The sequence below is a fragment of the Schistosoma haematobium genome, chromosome ZW (assembly GCF_000699445.3).
Source record: "Schistosoma haematobium chromosome ZW, whole genome shotgun sequence".
Lineage (NCBI taxonomy): Eukaryota > Metazoa > Platyhelminthes > Trematoda > Strigeidida > Schistosomatidae > Schistosoma > Schistosoma haematobium.
The window spans coordinates 72,915,688-72,937,938 of NC_067195.1; the positions used below are offsets into that span (position 1 = coordinate 72,915,688).

Below are 22,251 nucleotides of genomic sequence, written 5' to 3' on the forward strand. Positions count from 1 at the left end.
CGTGGAAAATCTGAAAGCACTGAATTCCGTTTCGTCTTATTGTGGGATTTCTCAAAGTGCGCATCCACGATCCCGCCTCGTGAGATACGAACCCAGGATAGAATAATATGATACTAAAGAAAAGAGAACTGAAGCTACCTTAAAAAAACAAGAACATGTATGTATCCAAGAACAAACTTGAAATGAATATTAAAATTTCTCTAATATTCATCAAAATTTATTGAAATCTAGAATTATCCTTCTTTTTATTTGAGCACTTTGCAGATATATAGTGTATATTAAGTGTTCAATATTGATTCAAATGTCAGTGACATACATTTTAATAAAGAACAACCAGTTACCCCCTTCTTTAACCATTCATTGCATTATATTTAATCTATAATATATCGTTCTTAAAATTATATCATCTTGTTGACATTAGTTGATTCAATTCACAATCCACAGTATTTCATTCATTACAATTTGTAATACCATTTTAAAATTACAAAAAATTATCGTAATGAATACTACTATTGTTCAATTAATTGTCATACCTAATAATGAACTATCTTGATCTTAATCTGGTATTATAGCTTATTTGAAATGTTGTTCTATTAACTTCTAGATTAAATTATTAGACTGTTATAATCTCAGGTTTGTAATGTAGCTAACTGTTGTTGATTGGTTTTGTTACTAAATGAGTTTATTCTAATATCAACTTATCTCTCTGGCTTCAATTTTTTTGTCTTCCACATTTCTCCCTATATGATAATAATCTGTAAATCCCAATCTTTCTCCTAGTATAGAATAATAACTTTAGGTTAGATAAATAGAAAATAATAACAAAGAATTCATTCTAAACACATTTCTATCTATAAGATCGCGTTAAATATAAAAAAATATATCCAATTACATAGTTTAACAATTATCATACATTTTTAATTAGTTCAAAAGAAAAATACTACTAACTATTCAAAAAATCATTCTTTTATATCATTTAAAAGATTTTTTATAAATTAACTTTTGATTAAGATCATGGACTGATTGATGTTAGATCACCGTTGAAAACTTGTTTTCACGTTTTCAATAGTGGTCTAACATCAATCAGTTCATGACCTTAATCAAAAAACTTAATAATTTCCACAACTTCTATACTGAAAATTAATTATTATCAACTAAAATTTAAAAAAATACCAACTAATCGATAGAAATTTCAATAGTTGAGATCATGAATCGATTGATGTTAGATCACGATGGAAAACCTGGAAGCACCGGTTTCTTATATATGTGATGACAAAGTTTTAAGATTCTATTTAGGATTGAATTTCTTCGTGAATAAATAGTTTTCAAAAAAAAAGAACATAAATATGATATGAGAAGGGTTTTTGCGGATATTATAGTTGAGATTATGAGTCAATTGAAGCTATAACACCATGGATAACCTGGAAGCACTGAATTCTGTTTCATCCTATTGTGGGATTTTTCAACAGTGCGCATCCACGATCCTGCCTCGTGGGATTCGAAACCAGGACCTATCAGTCTTGCGCTAGGCGCTTAATCAATAGAATACAAATAATTGTCCTAGGAAATGAAATTTTTTAGAAAAAAAGAAACTGGAAACTGAAGAAAACCCCGTTTAAACAGGACTATTATTTTTCATTAAAAAAACTTACGGCATTAATTTTATTTTTCTAAGGAAAAAATAATACGATTGTTTATATTAAATAAGAATAGTATAGAAATTATTTATACTACTGAATTACTGATGTTTTCAATGTTTTTTTCAATAAAGATAATTTTTGTTTTTTGTTTTTCTTTTCTATCATAAAAATCCACTAAAAATTGAATGTTCTTTTGAATAGAAAATTTAATATTAGTTTATATTGTTGTCAATCAATGTTTCTATAGATATATAGATATAAGTAGGTTTTTCATTTAATGTCCACATAATGAACATAATGGCAAATTGATTTTGTAATTTAAAGATAACACATTTCATGTTCGAACTCTCAGTGATATTTATTCCAATGTGTGGATATTTTTATATCCATAATCTATTTATATTATGCTTCTATTCATAACGATATTTATCATACAATTACGACAGACTTATTATCAATGTGGGTGTATATAATTTTTCCCTAACCATTACACTGTTATATATTCGTCTTTTTTCTCGTTGGTACTTATTTACTGCATTTTATTTTATTTGTTTTTTTTTTGGTTTTTGATCGTTATTATTGTTTTCATGGTGATGATTTAGTTATTTTCCCCTTTACATTATAAATTACTAATTTTTTTTAGAAACAAATTTCTACAGGTTAATTTTTCTATAATTTTTCTCTCCCTATGTTTGTTGCCACTGATAATAAGGTATCATTTTCTAAACTGTTACTAGGACTAGTGATCTTATAATATAACTGTGAAATTTATATACACTTTTCCTATCACTTTCTTTTTGTATTGAATTTATGTTTTTAATAGTATTTAATTACCTTCTAGTCAGTATGATAAGTTCTTATTAGGATTTACTTTAGTCACCAGTAGATGAAAGCAAACAAATGATCTCCGTATATATATGTAGCCTTCACAATCACGTATACATACATATATATACACACATACTCAAATGTATCTATATATATTGATGAATGTAGGATTCGTTGACGTAACACTAGCTTTAGACAGATTATATAAAAATTATTATTACAAATTAAGAAGGGAAAACTAGTAAGTGAACTAGTGAGTGAATGAGTGAGATAAGGAGAATGAGATTTTAAGGCCAGTATAAAGAACACTTACCATGTATCAATTTTTATTTGTTATTCAATTATTACTTCAATGTTGTCCACAATCTCCAGTAAAACGTTTATGACATAAAAAGGGACATGAAGAAAAACCGTATTTAAATATTTTTTTTAAAAAATAAACTGTATTTTATTTAGTGAATAAACAAAATGTAGTAGTATGTAGTAATATAAACAAAACTTCCGGTTACCATGATAAGAATATTTAGATTTTGATGGAGTTTTATTCTCTAAGCTGGATTGTTTCGTCGTGGAGCTTTCATCGTTCTTCTGAACGACATCATCAGTACAAACTTCAGGTTGAAGTCTACCTGAAAACTCCACAGCCAAACCATCCAACTCGGAGAACAAAACTCCATCAAAATCATCCACCAAAGCTACAAATCTTTTTCACCATCTCAAAATCATATGAGCGTAGTAGGCTTCTTGTTGTTCATATTTTAGATTAAACAATTCAAGTATGGTCCTAAAAATAGTTTTAAAGATTTAGAATACTGGATTCAAATCCAACATGTTTCATCTTATAAATGTATCGAGGTGAAGAGTATTCAACTGGTGGATAAATGCTACACTTTTGAAATATAATAGTAGGTAAAGAAGAAGAAAATATCTTAATATGAATAAATGTCACAGAAAAAAATTTTTGTGACCTCTAAAATAACTCATTTACAAATAATGTTTACAATATTGTCAGAAATGAGTTTCGTGGAGATTGCAGTAATTTAATAGTTAAATCCATGAGACAATTAAACCTAGAACACCACGGAAAACATGAAAACAGTGAACAGCCGTTTCTTCCTTGTATGGAGCTTCTCAGAAGTGCGGGACCATGATCCCGCTCCACGGGATTCGAACCTAGTATCCATCGGTCTCGTTCACGAACGCTTAATCTCTAGACCACTGTTGAGGATTCTCATGGTAGGATCAAACGGCAATCCAGTGCTTCCAGGTTTTTTATGGTGGTCTAGCTGTAATTTACTCATTAATTCAACCATTAAATGATTACGATAGTTAATGTTTTCTTTTAGATAAAATTCAAAGTTAAATTTCATTAATCTGGAATGCTATCTGGGCTTCTAAAAAGAATGTCTCAATATTATTTGCCATTTATTTTCGATTGTAAACATCAATGAGATCTGAGATGATGCATAATACATCGTATAAGTGATTAGTCATCGGGATTAACCTAAACTCCGTTATTATTTAGCTGGCTTAGACTGGAACTTGATCCTGATCGCCTAAAAAAATCCTGTACGTCTTATGTCCTTAGTAGATTTAATTGTTAGTAAACATTTAAAAAGTCACTATCCACTGATATAATGAAACAATAATAGTATTTTATAATTAGTTGAGTAGTTGAATGAACTATATACAATTATACAGAAAACAACCCAATAAAATCTTACTATACAAGTGATAAATTGACTTTTTAAGACTTTTACTCCCTTTTTTCCTTAAAAATTTCGAGGGTGCATCTAAAAAAAAATTTAATACATATAGATCAAATATAGATATAGATTTCCTATAATCTAATAGGACATTTAACTGTCTAAGGTATTTTTGATATGAGAATTTAGTGGAGTTAATTACACAAAACGTAATAGGAAAATATTACAATTAAGATTAACGCAGAGCTGAATAACTAAATCATTAAAAAAATAACTGTGTAACTATACTACTCATGTACATAGAACGAATAATAAAGGTTTTTTAAAGGACAGCATATAATTTACACCATTGGATGCCGGCTCAGTGATCCAGTAGGTTAAGCGTTCGCGCGCGAGACTGAAGGCCCTGAGTTCAAACCTTGCGAGCGGGGTCGTGGATGCGCACTTCTGAGGAGTCCCACACTAGAATGAAACGGCCGTCCAGTGCTTCCGGGTTTTCAATGGTGGTGTAACATCAATCAGTTCATGATCTCAATAAATAAAAACTAGATATATGTTATTCACTTTCTAAATTAATAAATACAAATCAAATATTATTTTAGTTACTCCATTATTTGTGATAATGATCAATAGTGAACAAATAATGAACTACTTCTGTTTCAAGAATATAAGAAAATCGAATAAAACAACAAATGTAAATAAAGTTTTATGAAAATGGTTCATTATGTTATAAAAGATTAGGTTATTTAACTTTTGAAATATAGAAAATAAGAAAAATATAGGTAGCTACTATAAAACTTGACCAGAAGAAATGAGCTCATCATAAAATGTTGTCTTTGAATAAACCGACGGTGAAACTATAATTTATGGACGAGCCAACCAGATATAAGATAACAGGTCTTGGATTTTAGCACGAAATTCATTCACATCCATTTCACTAAATAGCGTTTTGACATTTTAGCTAATATCAGTTCATGATGAAAATCCTAAATCTAGTCCCTTAATTTGATTATCAACTGTACATCATCATTTTAATTGCTCACATTAGTTTATAACCCTCATTTAGTCCTAGTAATGACATTCTCAAGGTCACCATGGCGTCTCTTAAAGGCCGTCTCTAATATTTTTATCTCTAAACCAATCATTAGATATTATATTATTTTCCAAATTCTACTTAATACGCTTTTGTTGAAATTTCAGTAATCTTTAGTGCTATTTTACACATTTTATGTATATTTGACTAATATTAACTAATAATAATCAACAGTTGAGATCATGAGTCAATTGAAGCTAGACCACCATGGAAAACCTGGGAGCACTGAACGGCAGTTTTGTTTTATTGTGGGACTCCTCAGCAGTGCACATCCACGACCCCGCCTCACGGGCTTCGAACCCAGGACCTACCAGTCGCGCTTAATCAACTAGACCACTGAGCCGGCATCCGACGGTGTTAATGTCTAGGTGGTTGAGCTCCAGGAGTGAGACTGATAGGTCCTGGGTCCGAATCCCGTGAGGCGGGGTTGTGCATGTGCACTGCTGAGGAATCCCACAATAAAACAAAACGGCCGTCCAATGCTTCCAGGTTTTCCATAGTGGTCTAGCTTCAATTGACTCATGATCTCAACTGTTGAAATTACTTCAATCTCCACAAAACCCCTTCTGATAATAATAATAATAACTTAGCAAATTTATATGTAAAGTAAGTATGAATATATTTTGCATAGATGTACTAACACGAAATACAAGAAGTTTTTCATTCCTAGTTAAATCAAGAAAACATCAATCATTAACGTTTGTATTAATTCACAAACTAATATCTGTATGATTTATATATGCCAGACAAGATTAAATGAGAAACTGATTGTATCGCCGATTTAAAAAAAATTATGATGTTGAATACATCAAGTTGCATGTGATATAAGAATGAAAATGAACTACATTTTAGTCATATATTAAGGTTAGGGTTTATTTAGCTGATAATTAAAGCCTTTACTGCATTGAAAAGTTGAAGGGTTGAAAAAATTAAGAAAATATTGTTAATATGAACTTATCAGTTCGTTGAATGATTAATGCTAAATAAGTGTTCTAGTATTGATAATAGTTATGAAAAACCAACCGATATCACCTGATAAATAAGTAATACTCAACAATCTAATCGTCTTCATTGAAATCACTAACTAATCTAAGTTAATATCAGATGGGTTTTGTGGATATTATAGTAATTTCAATGGGTAAGATCATGAGTCAGTTGTGAGATAGTAACTCACTGAAGACAATGGTGGATGTGTCACTCAATTTCGTGGATTAGTTGAAGTTAGACATTCACACCGTTGGATGTCGGATCAGTGGTCTAGTGATTGAGTGCTCGCGCGCGAAACCAGTAGGTCCTGGGTTCGAATCTCTCGGGGAGCGAGGTCGTGGATGCGCACTGTTAAGGAGTCCCACAATGGGACGAAACGGCCGTCCAGTGCTTCCAGGTTTTCCATGGTGGTCTAGCTTCAACTGACTCATGATGTTAATCTGAGTTAGCTGATTCTTGCAAACCTGGAAACACTCCTCAACAATGCACATAAATAACCGTGCAATCAGGAATCAAATCATAGACCTTCGGTCTCATTTTCAGTTAGGAACGCCAAGAAGCTTATATTTATGACACACTTATGATACAGTCCATGGTAATGAAATATCGAAAAGATCACTGTACTTCTAAATACATGAGATAAAATTCAATAATAATAAAGTGTATGCGAATTTTTCATAATCATTTTATACATATCAATTGATCCACAGATCATAATTATTGATAGTGTCGTTTTTTGGGGGATTATGAATTTTATCTCGTTAAAGAAAGTCAATTATCAATACATTAATTTAGATTGGTCTGGTTGTATATATTCTATTAATGTTTATATTATTCACATATTGATTATCCTTTTCATTAAAAGTCCAGAAAACGAGTTATTCCATTTATTGGAAATCATAACGCAATCTATTAACTTACATCAGTATAAGACAAATGAAATGTACACATAGTGAATAGAATTTATTGCAGTGCAAACCACAGGTGTATAAAGAGTAAGAACTTGTAAGAAATATATATTAATTAGTAAAGAGAAAATTGTATGGAACATATCAACATTCAGTTGATAAATGAAACTTTATATAAAAAATTTTTAATCATTTTGTAAAATGAAGGTTAGGGACAGCCAAACTAAAACGTGTCATCAGTGCTTGAAGTTACTAACTTCTAGTCTTAACCATATTGGTAGATGAACATTACTTGATTGGTGTCCACGTGATTATCGTAACCGATGGTTGGAGACTCTGAGTGACATGGCTCAGAATCGATCACAATCGAGTAGGTGTATATACACTCTTTGTCTTCCCTTAAACCGTGAGATTGAAATTGCTTTATATTTTTCTTTCTACCAACAAATTCTTTCTTTCTTTACTATATCCTTATACACAATCTTTCTTTTATTTATTACTACCATTAAAATAAGTACATCTATGAATTTGGTTTTCATCTTGTCGTGTTAATGAAGTATGGTAACTTGGACCGATGCATATATGTGCTTGATCCTACGTTGTAGCTAACTAACTGATGAACTATAAAATGAATCTCGCGGGGAGCAGTTTCGGGGATGAGCACTGCTAAGGAGTCCCATACTAGGACGAGTTGGCCGTCCAGTGCTTCCAGGTTTTCCATGGTGGTCTAGCTTCAATTGACTCATGATTTCGAATAATTATTAATTCGAAAACAATTATAATTCATATGCTTGACATAGTTTTGGATATAAATTGTAATCTAAAACGAAAAACAACTGAATTTTTATAGAATACCTTCATTAAATAAGTATAACAAGTTAATGAGTTGAATAACATTGTCTTTATCTGTGACAATGAATGGTGCAATTATTAATTTATAGAAAAGTGTAGGTTTACAAACCTCTTTAAAATGTATGATTTATTGATAGGTATTGAAGTAGAAGACATTTCACATTACAACGGAGTGTATTACAAATGTTCAACTACGATCCTAAACCGATAGCTAATGACCAATGTCAAAAGTTTAAGGACAAATTATTGTGGATGCGCACTGTTGAGGAGTCCCATGCAGGGAAGAAATGGCCGTCCAGTGTTTCCAGGTTTTCCATAACGGTCTAGCTTTAACTGACTCATGAATTCAACCATTAAATTACCACAATAATTTTAATTGTTTAAAGATCCCCATCATACTTACGACATTTCGTAGTCAAATGTAACTGTCTCTGTCACCTTTATTCACAAATATTTGTATTATTAATATTATTATTGTTATTATTATTACTGTTGGTTAAACATCATTATCAATCTCCCCAATACATGATACATTCACTTCGTATTCTTCCTACCATATTAAGTCTTACTAATAGCTTTTTACACATTATAGTCTTCCACTGATCATCTTAAATTCACATGCTTTAAACGATGTACATTACCCTTAACTTGGCTATTTTTCAAATTATTCATTTGTATTATAAAATTGTAGAACTTAAAGTGAATTTATCCAAAAGAATGTTCTTTATTCAATTTATTAGTCTTATTACATAATTCTTTCCTTTACTTCATTATTGATATGAATAAACTATTTAAATAGGATCAAAACAAAGTATATTTGTTCATAGTTATATATCCATGTAATATCTATAGACTATAGGTTAATTCATAAAACATTCATTTTTAGCTTATAACAGTTATACAACAGAGAAAATGTCTTTAGTTTTTGTTTTTATGAATGATGGGAGGAAACATGTAACCCATTAGTTATGTGTTTATGTAATTGAACATAATTCTATATTGTATGTATATTACGCAATTTACTATTCGTATATACTTAAATTCATAATAATTCATTAACAAAGGAATATACCATCTTGGTACTTGTCACGCTTTTTTTCCTAAATCTTTTATTACATAATATGTAAAACAGTAACGATAGTTGGATAGTTGCCAAGTTAAAAAAACGGATTTTTTTTTTAAAAAAAATTAAGTGATTTTATTAATATCAGAAGGGGTTTTGTGGATATTATAGTAATTTTTAATAGTTGAGGTCATGAGTCAATTCAAGCTAGACCACTTTGGAAAACCTGAAAGCACCGGTTGACCGTTTAGTCCTGAATTCGAATCTTGCGAGGCAGGATCTTGGATAGGCACTGTTGAGAAATCCCATAATAGGATAGAATAGCCATCCAGTGTTTCAAGGTTTTCCATAATGGTCTAGCTACAACTGACTCATGATTTTATTAATGCCCAAAAAGTTTGATATCAAGATGAAAGCATATCCAAAGGATAAGTTTCAAATAAAACAACGACATCGGTCATACACTACCCACTATTAACCTTAACTCAAAGTATAATGCAGCTCAAATATACTTTGTAATTGAATGGTTATTCTAGTGTTTAAAACAAAAACTGTAAAAATAAACCAAACATTGGTAAAGTTGAGATGACGTTAAACCAGGAGATATTTTTTTTCTTTTTGACGAAATAATGTTTTACCTATAACACATATACAAAAGATAAACATGATGAAATCTACACTTATTGAGTAATCTTTTCTTCTATGTGAAAATTGATTCTTCTGTAGCCCTATGAAACCTAAACATTTATTTTTACTGATCCAGATAGAGATAATGATTGCTTGAAACATTCTTATTTATATGATATTTATTTCATTTTGAAATGTTTCTTTCAATGTCAAGACGAAACATAACCAGTCTAGAAGAAAATCAGTTTGATCTGACAATATCGACAAAATATGAACTAGTAATTACAAAGATAAATCAATAGATATGATTTTATTTATATCCCTTTAAGAATTAGGGGAATGAAATGAGGAATCTTCAGTTATTTGTTTTAATTATGATTTGCAACTTTAAATACATCATATAGTGATTACTTGTTGCTTAATGAGAATGATATATATGTGAAAATAAAATTTGCAACAACCTACTATGGGAGAGAACAAACCAGATTCTAGAGAAGGAAGAAATTAGGAAGAAGCACAGGAAGTGGATAGGACACACATTGAGGAAAGCACCTAACTGTGTCACAAGGCAAGCCCTCACATGGAATCCTCAAAGCCAAAGGAAAAGAAGAAAATCAAAGAACACGTTACGCCAAGAAATGAAGACAGACATGAGAAAAATGAACAAAAATTGGATAGAAATAGAAAGGACAGCCCATGACAGAGTGGGTTAGAGAATGGTGGTCGGCGGCCTATGCTCCATTGGGAGTAACAGGCGTAAGTAAGTCAGTAAGTAAGTAAATAATGGCTATTAATGGAACTAGTGATGGGGTTGATCAGCTGATCATCTACATCTCAATGTGAATATCCACTGTTAGTGATTTTTCAACTTTATTATAAACTCAAAATTAAATGGCAGTACCATTGCAATTGACTTAGGATATACAAATTCTTATTAAGACGGATCAACTTCAGTATGTAATAAGACGAACACAAAAAAATGCAAACTCTTAAAAATAAAATATGTAAATTATTTTATGCAATCGATTCCTTTCATTAAATTTGAATCAAGTTAGAACAATATGCTTTGTAAAAATAAAACAAACTAATACATTTCAAAGTTTCTGACCAGTTGAAAATGGTCTAAATTAACAAAGAGTAATACATTATGATTTATGAAATTAAGATGGATGTTTGAAATGGAACCAAATATCAAGCAAACCGGCAGAAGACACCGATTATGATATTAAACTAGTGGTTAAAATAGATAATTATTGATAAATTGAAAAAATTAGTCATAGATAGATTTCATGAATGGGGTCACTTGACATACATCAGTTTAATTTACTTAGAATTTTGTTCTCCAAGGTGGATGGTTTGGTCATGGAGGTTTCATCGTTATTCTGAACGATATCACCAGAACAGACTTTAGGTAGAAGTGAAGTGTTCGACTTTTTCCATATATGATTCACGACTTGTCCTGTAGATCTCGATCTTGATTGGTTATTGTTGACCTTTAATCTGTCATTGTTCACTTCTTTAATTTGATTGTAGAATGATAGATGTAAAATTACAAACGTCTTTTCGAAAAAGTGCCAAACATTACGAAAAAGGTTTTATCAAGGACATTCGAATTATGTTTACTGAGTTCAGCTGTCTTATCTTCCATACTCAAAATAACTACGCATTTAAAATAGAATACTAGTCATATATATTCCTTTTTATATCAGAAATAAATATGTTTAGAGTCTTAAATCTTGGATGAGAAAGATACAGCAGCCTGTCGTTTCACTGGTTAGTAATTTATTGAATTCGAATAATTATTCAAATGATTGCCATGAAACTTAAAAGTCGTATTATCAATTACATAATTGATGTCTATATATGTGACGATCTAGAAATATCTATCATTGTTCATCATTGAGGTGGAAAGGACATAGTCACTTCTATGAAGTGAGTATTAGATATTGTATCTGACAACAATACCAGTAAGATTCTTAACACTGTATGTTGGCTTATGAGTCGAGCTTCTATTAAACAGCAAAAAACTATGATTGAACGAATGAAGATGGATGGAAAGTTTCAAATCATTATTTACTTTAATTAAACATCCAATGAGTGGTTAGTTCTATCAGTATAAAGAAGGTATTTTATTGTCTTATGATGTCATTTTGATTTGAATATGGATTTAATCACAAACTGACATGATTTAGCAAATCACAAAACATGGAGTTGTTGCATCTTTCTTTTGGATTCCACAGTTTGATATACTCACAATTCAACATGAAATGGAGACTAAAACCTTTAATATTGTATTAGAACACTAGAACTTTAGGAAACTGGGTCGAAATTCAGTGTTTCACATTTATAAATTTATTCCGTTCACAGTGTATTATGGTCTTCAGACAATGATACTAGATAGCTACTGTTGCACTGTTGATTTCATTGACTCCTTCAACTATTACATTTCCTCCGAAATATCAAGAAATTCACTTAAAACCCAGTCAAAAGTAGATGTATAATTGTTATATGCTTTGGAGTTGTAACGAAGAACTTTTAATAATTTGAAGATAGATTTTAACGCTAAATGACACTAGCTTTAGAACTAATGAACGGTTTCATGCTAAATTGAAATCATTAGTCAATGCTTCTAAATAATGATTAGTTCTCCAGTTAATGTTGAGTTGTAATGTGAGATATATTAGACCTATACAAATAACTTCAATACAATATTATGATTTAATTTTGTGTTGATTATCATTTAAACATGTGTACTATAGGACTGATCCATAGAAGTACCACGCAGATATGAAAGGGATGAATAGCAACTGGAAAGTGATGGAAAGGATTGCCCAGGACAGGGTTGGATGGAAAGTGATGGTGAGCGGCCTAAGCTCCTCCACGAGGAGTAACAGGCGTAAGTAAGTATCATTTAAATAAAAGTGAAAAATCGTCACACATACATCTATTTCTGAACATTTATTTCAGTATCATTTCCATGAAATTTAATTTTAATTTTTTTGTCAATAAAATACATCAGGAGATTTTGTACTTCTTCAGAGCGAGATCGTGGCTGCGCACTGCTGAGGAGTCCCACAATAGGACAAAACGGACGTCCAGTGTTTACATGTTTTCAATGGTGGTCTGACATCAATCGGTTCATAATCTCAATCACAAACTTAATAATCTCCACAATCCTATACTGATAATTCAGACTGTATGTATCTGAAATGTTCTTTAAATAAAGTAAACAAACTAGAAGCTAATTTAACTTCTGATTTAACAAATTAGATCATATTGTGATGTGTGCTACTTATATTGACATAAGTAGTATATGATGTTGTTCGTGAACAGAAGGTCTGGCAGCAGAGAAACAAGAAGATCGAACAGTAAAGAATGGAAACAGAATGAAATTTGTATGAAAATGCAATAACAATGAAGTATGAGTCATTATGAGACAATTGATGAGCATTTTGCAAATTACGTATTTACTATTTGATTGTTAGATTTTATTCACAAGTCCTGTATTTTGTGTTAAATACATTTGATTGTCCCCACTGGTGTTCTTGTTTATTACAATGTCACCGTTATTCATTGAAGCATATCAAAAGTTGATAACAAAAGAAAATCTTATTAGTAGAATTACTTTACTTGGTTAGATAGAATTCAATCGTCTGAATGTTACGAAATAGGATTCATAGACTAATTCTTGGTTACATTAAGCCAAAAAAAACTAGTGGCATAATTATGTAGGCAAGTTCATGTAGAGAAAAATATATTTTTAAACTATATAAAGCTAGTTGAAACGATGGTATTCATTAAATGAAAAAGTAATTCTTACTTTGAACAATATTAGTATTATAGCAGCTATCTTGCAACCAATTTCGATCATGGCTAATTTTGGTTAAACCGTTTTATTAACTTACTTAACGGACAATGTTACTTGAATAGTAACAATTCACATACTTTTTTGTACTGTTATGATCACTAGATCTCACGACAGATCCGAGCTAAAATGTTGATTATTTAGATATCATTCAATGATTCATCCTCATCCCCATATATGTACGTACTCAAATCCTATTATTAGGATTTGCTTTGCCTTCCTGCTCCCTTATACAAATTAATTATAACTTTGCATATGTAACTGCTTGCATATACTTATTCCCCTCTTCACTTAAAATTCGCTCGATGTGCTCACAGCTTTGTGTTCTGAACTATCTGTTAATAAACTGTAGTTGCCGCTTCTCTTTGCCTTCTGATTTCAAACACCGTTGAGGTTTATATAATAACGGTTATTAGGGTGATTGGTTAATGAAGCAAAACCATTACAGCATTTCTACTTACAGTTACTATTGTTCTATGATCTATTAAACAAACCTAAATCAAACTTGAAAATGGAGTCAGTATTCAATATACTTGTGAAAGCAATAAACATCTATAATTGTTTCGAAAATAATTTACGCTGTGTAACACTTTAAGGGCTACTATAAACTAAGGGGTAATGAAGAAGTATTTCATTCTGGTTTATAATTCCTCAATAATATGTAACTATAAACCTTTATTGGAATGAATCCAAGACAATAAAACTTATCTTTATACTGTTCAGCAACCTAGTCTTTTAGAGTAATAGAAAGATAGGGAAATTACAAAATTTTTTTTTATTAATCGACTAAGTTAAGCATTTTCAAGTGAAGAGACTTATTTATATTAGCAAACATGATACAAACGTATATTTACACAGACTGATATCAAGTGGTCTATGATACAAAATCACATTGATTATAATCTATTTTATTGCAAATTTAAAAGAATATATTTATGTGACCGTTACGAGTAGTGTATAAACACTTTTAACTACCTTTTTAGTAAAGATGAAAGCTTTAAAGCTGAACTTTTGTTCAGTATTGAGTGATTACCAATTTAGTGAATAAACTGCTTACAATTAGGTTATAAATACAGTGTTATATGAATTATGTCGGTGCAACTTATAACCGGTGTTTGACTAGACATAAAGGAGATTTATGTAGCATGTTATGTTGTCTGTATAAAGAAGTTCACTTAATAAGCTTGTGAATCTTCACTAACCAGGTTAATCTGTGAAAATTAATTTAAGAGAATCCATATCATGAACACTATATTTGATTGGCTAACATTCATACTCGGATGGGATCAACGACTAAGACGAAATAAATGCAATATTAGATCATAATCAATGTTCGATCGGTGTAACTGTTTTAGAATTCATTGTAAGACTTTTAAATTCAGCATCAAATCTTCAGCTGACAGATTAACTTATGATTATTTTGAATAAACTAGAGCACTACAATTATCACTATTTTCTTGCTTAACATAATAGTCCTTACTTTTCTGTAGACTAACCTCTGAATTGAGTTGTGATGTTATATATACTGCTCATTGTTTTAGCATATATCTGTATTCAGAATATATGACGTGGATTAGTGATAGCTCGAGTGAACATATTTTTCAGTAGTGTTCCCTCTGAGCCTGATGGTTTATCATTATGAACAACATCGTCTATGTTTCCATCAGATAAACTATTACTATTTTGTTGGTTTAAATATTGAGTCCTGTGGATTAAGTTGTAACGTGATCACTAGTTTTAGTGACTCGGGGGTTCGTTGTAGTCCGTTTAATGTTATATAGCAAAACGTAGACTATAGGTTTAATGTTACCTGACACTCCTGAGCAAGATATATGTGAATGGGTACAGTGACTTTTATTAGGTAGGGTTTGATCGGGAATCGATGACGGACCACATGTTATTGGTTGCTAGTCAATAATCAATTCACACTTACAATTTAATACCAAAGGAGGTCAGTCGCTGTATGAGCAGCTCAATGACTATGAAACAAGATGATCAAGATTTGAGTCCGATCATATCTTTCAAAGTTTCAGATACGCATTACTGGTACCTAATGAAAAACATAAATTTAAGGCTTATTGTTGATTATATGCAATGAACTTACATATATCAACTTTATGCTCGTCTATAAAATTCACCTCTAATGTTTTTATATAATGAACTAATTTTTCCGGTTATGATTAAACATATTTATTGCTGAATCTCTTCGTTACTAGGCTGCAAATCTACCCTTTTTAACATTTATAAAAATAGTTCGAAAAGTAGTTGGTGGTCATTATGATAATGTTAAACTGTTCTTCTATACTGTAGTTATATGGTTTAGAAGAACACAGTTATTTGAATAAGTATTCCAGTTAAATTAAAGCATGTTGATATCATCGGTCTTGACTGAACATAATTCAGTGAGCAATGAAAACCAATATGTATATATAAGGTATCAGTGGAATCTGGGACGCATATCTCGTATGTTATCGTTAAATTATACTTTTTGTATGAGTCCTTAAACTTCCGTTACATACTAACAGTAAAGTAATTGATGTCATGTGAAACTTAAAATCTAACAATCTACTTTTTGATCGATGATTGATAAGTAAATAGAGTCAAGTCTATAGGCATGATACAGTTAATACTAGAAGGTTAATGTTTGAGAAAAATATGGATAAATTGTTTAAGTAGATAAATCTATTGAATGTTTGTGATAGAGCTGTTAATTATGTAAAAAATAAGAGGCGTAAAATTATATTTTTATTCACTGATATTAAATAAAATGAAACATTTGCTCAATTTTTAAGGTATTCAACTTTCAGCCAATCATTTTTAGGTTCAAACCTGATTTCATTCACTTTAGTTTGAACAACCGAGTGGTATTGCTTTCATCAAATTCAGGTACATTGATTTGTACCTAGTTAATGATTTGAACAAATAAATGTAGAGTCAATTCACTGTCTATGATCACTAATAGGATACACACTAAACGAAGAATAAACAACATTTGCTGGTTCCGATATCCGAGTCATCTATTTTTACAGTTGTTTAAACTGGATAATTTTGAATATTAAATCTATGTATTCCTGTGTTATTTTAAAGTAGGTTACTATGGTGAGATTATAATTTATGGACGACCTTTGTGCGACTCTAGACTGATCTTGAGAATGTCCACCTGGTAACTAGGACCAAATGAGGGTTATAAATAAATGTGAAGGATTTGAATTATGATTTACAGTTGATGGATTTTCATAACGAACTGTTATTAGCTATAATGCCAAGACTCTATTTAGCCAAATGAATGAGTGAATTTTTCACCGAAATCCGAGACCTGTTATCTTATACCTGATTGGTTTGTCCATAAATTATAGTCTCGCCGGTTACTATTTATATTGTAATGCTAAATACTGAAAAACCCATACCGAAACACAACATTTATTATCAGAATGGGTTTTGTGGAGATTTTTAGAAATTTCACAGGTTGAAATCATGAGTCAATTGAAGCTAGACCACCATGGAAAACCTGGAAGCACTGGATGGCCGTTTCGTTCTATTGTGGGACTCTTCAGCAGTGCACACCCACGACCCCGCCTTACGGCATTCGAACCCAGGACCTATCAGTCTCGCCACCGTACATCATTGTCTTCAGTGAGCTGAGATCTCACAACACACCTGGTTGAACTCCACTAGGGACGGCTTCTCACTAGAATTCCAGGAGTATCTCCCGAAGTCAGTCACTAGTGAGCAGTTGATTATTATGAGAATGGGTTTTATGGAGATTTTTTGAAATTTCACAGGTTGAAATCATTTATTGATATATATCTCTCTTTCCATATATATGTTTTGAAGAAATAAGAAGTGATTTTATTGATGCATTCAGTATATCATAGATGAATTAGGTAGTTATTCGAATGGATAAAGAATTTACATCACTGAAGATGAATGAAATATAGCGACAGTTGAAAAAGCATTTGTTAAGTATATATATATACATTTCGAATTATTACTATTTGAATGTGGTTGAAGAGATATTCATTACAGTATTTCATAAATGATATAGAAAATTCCCTATAATATCAGAACTTAATATACATTGTTAAGATTATTATTTCTTTTCTTGGAAGATGTCTTCGTTGGATTGATGAAATTTATTTCAAAAAAGAAAATGATAGGGATAAATGATTAGCCTGATTACATTTGAAAGTATTAAAATATTTAAACTCTAAGGTGATTGTATAATAAACTTAGAATGATTAAATAAATAAATGAAACACTTGACTTTTCCTATATTCAAAACATCCCAAATAAGCTATGGAACGTAATCAAATTATTTAATCTAGTGATCTGATTAAAACTTTGTTGATATAAATTGATTGGTAATAAAAACATGACAGTATGACTTTGATGGGGGTTGGGGAAGGTTACCAAATAAATAATTATGTTTGGTATACTTTTCTATCGAATGAATAAAGGAATGTTTTCTAGTAAATCATTACTAAACCTAAACAGATATCAAATTTCAATCAGTTTTAGTACAATTAGTAAAAATTAAACGGTCACAAATGGATATGCTTCGGCGATACATCACTCAATCTAGACGTTAACATAAATGGAGAAATGTTATCTAGGTTACATACAGTAGTAGACTTAGGAATTAGATACTCCCAAGACTTGTCGTTTACAGAACATATATTAAAACAGACCTCTAAGTCTCAACGTCTAATAGGTTACATAACTCGAAAACTTTATAACAATGAGTCACGTATTTTAATGTACAAAGTTTGTGCTCGACCTCTTCTAGAATATTGCACGTGCATAAAAGATAAATTAAGGCTGGAATCAGTACAGAGACGATTTACACTTCGTATTCTTGGAGCTGATTGTACCTTAACTTATAATTCTAGATGCAATAAACTTGGGCTAGACCCTTTATGGAGGAGGAGACTCAAACTAAATCTTATCTTTTTCTTCAAACTACTTAATAAACTATCCTTTACATCCAATCACGTTACTCAATATGCAGAAACTTCTCATTATGACATCCGTAATTTCTTGGCACTAGTGAACAAACTTATTGTAAATCATCTCTCTATATGAATTACTTTACCTGTAAATTCTCTAGACTCTGGAATAATCTATCACACTCTATCCGTACGATAAAATCACTCCCATTATTTGTTCACTGCATTGATGCATACTGCTCCTCTGAAAATGCATTGAATGGTCTAGCACCTGTAAGTGTATCTCATTCCACAAGTGATATCATAGGAACTTCAAATGTTTAGCCATTATTATTAGTGAATTTTCTAAGTAAAACCACCTACTTGCTGTCACTTTATGTTAACACCGTCCCCAGCAAGTTTAGCTAATTTGAATAACATCAACAGTATATCACTGTGTCACATGACACATGCATTTTGGTAGACCTGATTGACTTATTTTGTTAATTATTGCTTTGTTGTTCCGTGCTCTCTGTTTTCATCTTACTTTCTCTAGCTGTAGATAATTATGATTAATTCGATTTGGCACAGGAAATGACCTCAGTTAATTACACCGTTCATAAATCAACAGGCTGTCCACTTAAGAAAAATTAAAAGTTCCTGGCTGATACATTAGATCTCTGTAATATATGTACTACCTAAACAATTACTGAACTAGTAAACTAGTGAACTTTCTTCGATCACATGTTCTGTACATCTAATGTTCCTCTTTATATCAAATTGATCATGCCTGTAAACTGGCATGAATTCTGTAATTATTATTATTAATTGCCTATTTTGTATATTTAAAGATTAAATTGTATTATTCATAAGTTAGAAACAATGCAAAATATCAATATTACTTTCATGGTAGGTATACTGAAAAGTGTCATATCAAATTATTCTAGTTATAAATATTTTCTTTCATGTATTTAATCGAAATTACATTGACAATGTTTATAAATTGTACATTGCATTTATATTACTCTAAAGTCATTATGATTTATAATTAGATCAATTTATACTCTATAAACTCTATCAGTGTTTTGTATATTTTGTGTTTATACTAATTTCTTCATGAATTAATATGAAAGGTTTAAGTAGATTTATAGCGGATATGTCTACCTAGATATTAAAGGATAGTTAATAGATAAGTCAGATATCTAGAAATTTAAAGCGTATACCAAGAAATTAATCACATCACAATTTAGTGTTTTGTAGTTAAAACTGTAGAATTTCATTCTATAGCTGAGTTCCTAGGTGGATTGATTGAGGTTAAATAGTAGCACTATTGGGTGCCGGCCGGTTCAGTGGTATAGGGGTTAAGCGTTCGCGTGCGACACCGATAGGTCCTGGGCTGGAATCTCGTAGCGGGCGGGATCGTGGATGAGCACTGTTGAGAAGTCTCATACTCGGACGAAATGGCCTTCCAGTGTTTCCAGTTTGTTCATAGCGGTCTAGCTTTAATTGACTCATGAATTCAACTATTAAATTAAAATTAACTGTTGAAATGCCAACTGAGATTTCTTAATATTAATGTAAATTAAAACTTGTTTAAATTAATATTTCTATTTTTGAAGATTCAATCCATTTAAGTAGTATTGCGATAAAAGCAGTAATAATCTTTCGCATGTAAGTATACCAATTGTTAAGGAGTTATTTTTACTATAAAACTCACTGCATATATAAGTGACCGATATTAGACTCATTAAATCATCTGTGACCACTGAATATTGCTGCGTATCAATTTTTCGTACCCTTAATCCGTCTTACATATTACATATAAATGAGTCACTTTTTCGTTAGTAAATTAGCACTTGGAAACTCCCTGTTGATGCAGAATATGTTCTAATTTTTTCGAAATTGATTAAGTTTAAATTATAATTTCAGTAATCATTTTATTATCTCCAAGTAGAGGAACCTTTTCAATTCAAGATGGTTATCATTTGACAAGAAATTATGGGATACAAGAGATCATAGATATTCGCTGAATAACTTGATCATATATATAAAACTTACATCTCGTGATTTAAGTCCAGATGTAGGAACTGGTGGCCAACGATAACTGGACATGATTAATCAATAAATGCGTTTAGATTACAATAGGATATCCTATAGATTTACTCATTTATTGCTTCATCCATCTTTTTTTTCGATTTTCGTAAATAGTTTGATAGTAATTATCTTTTAAAGAAACACATTGCATGAAACATTAAACGACGTTTTACAATTGTTATCAATAATTGAAACCTTTTTTTCTTTATGTTCTTCGTGTTTATGTGTGTGTGTGTTAGTGTACTGAATAGAATTTTGTTCTTGATTATGGAAATACTATTATCGTGTATTTATAAGTTGTTACTACTAAATTTTATCATTTTAAAAGTAGTATGTAATAAACAGTCATAATTGTGTTTAAACACTTTGATGATTATTAAACGATGAGAGTGAAAAACAAAGGATATTTTCTTGTTGGAAGTATTCGATATGCATTATTTACAATAGAAAAGTTACATATAATCCATAAACAGGGCATTTTCTTCACAGTGAATTTAGTTAAACGTAGATGATTGTTGTTGTTGTTAACTTCAATGGGAAAATCTGTGAATTAGTATTCAAGGGGGGCAGGAGGGTCTAAGTTTATTTTCATTAAAATAATTTTATCAGTTGATACGAAATACCTTTTTTTTCCAGAAAATAATTTTTATCTTTTAATGTTACGTTTTGTTAAAAGTTAAAAAAAACCTGAAAACTCTCTTGACAATAAGAGAGAATAGTCTTTTGTTAGGGTTATTGTAAATCAGTAATGAAATGAATAATTCTTTATAATCATTTAAAACTTAAGTTTGATTCAGCTAACTAGCTAACAAGTAGTTATACCTAGTGTGTATGCTTGTATGAGAGTGTTTATTCATCAGCTTCATATGATTTCTTATTTTGTTAGGTTTATTATTGACTCTATATTTTCCTATTCTACACTTTTAGGCACATATAGTTGGTTGAAATAATATCGATTAAAATTGTGCATTTCCTTTGTAAAGGTAAACAGAAATAATACTAGTAAGGACTACATATTCATATGTGTTCATTTGTTAACTATATGTAGACAAACATCCGCGTAACGAAGCACATATACATAGATATACATTTATCTACACTTTAAAACTAATTCAAAAAGAAAGAAAAAATATATATACAGACAATAAAAAGGGGACAATCAGTTGCTTGTATTTTCTGAAAATCCTCTTACCTTTTTAGTTATATCTTCAAAATGTATAAATATACATTAGGCAACAGTAATGCCTGATCTCGATTTTTTCTGTTATGTGCTTCACTTTTTTTCCAAAAAGGATTTATTATTGATTTTTAGGTTTTGATAGGATGTAAAATGTAGTGTTATATACATAATTTCTCACTAGAGATGTCTAATGAAATAGAATGTATCTGATATAATTAAAGAATAAAAAAATTTATGGGAACAATATCTAGTAAAAGACAAAAAAATTATTGATTATAGGAAATGAAATGTTTATGGTTTAATGTGAACAATTTTATGTAATTTGTAGTACAATGTACAATTAATTAATTGAATTACACTGATATTAGAAATAGTATATAACAGCTCATGTACAATTGAGATTGTTCCCATTTAATTTGGTTAAGCTTTTTTTGTTAACTTATGTAATAAACAGAGTCATTCGTGCAAATAACAACTTATCCA

At 30.6% G+C, this 22,251-nt stretch overlaps 1 protein-coding gene across 1 annotated transcript in view; it reads right to left on the reverse strand.

Moving 5' to 3' along the window:
* Positions 1-21,487, reverse strand: part of FHOD3_1 (FH1/FH2 domain-containing protein 3) — a 123,685-nt gene extending 102,198 nt beyond the window's left edge. The window contains exon 1 of the mRNA XM_051212245.1: positions 20,553-21,487. Coding sequence (XP_051072402.1) covers positions 20,553-20,606 — 54 coding nt within the window. The 5' untranslated portion in view covers positions 20,607-21,487. The remainder of the gene's footprint in view (positions 1-20,552) is intronic.
* Between the last annotated feature and the right edge of the window lie 764 nt (positions 21,488-22,251).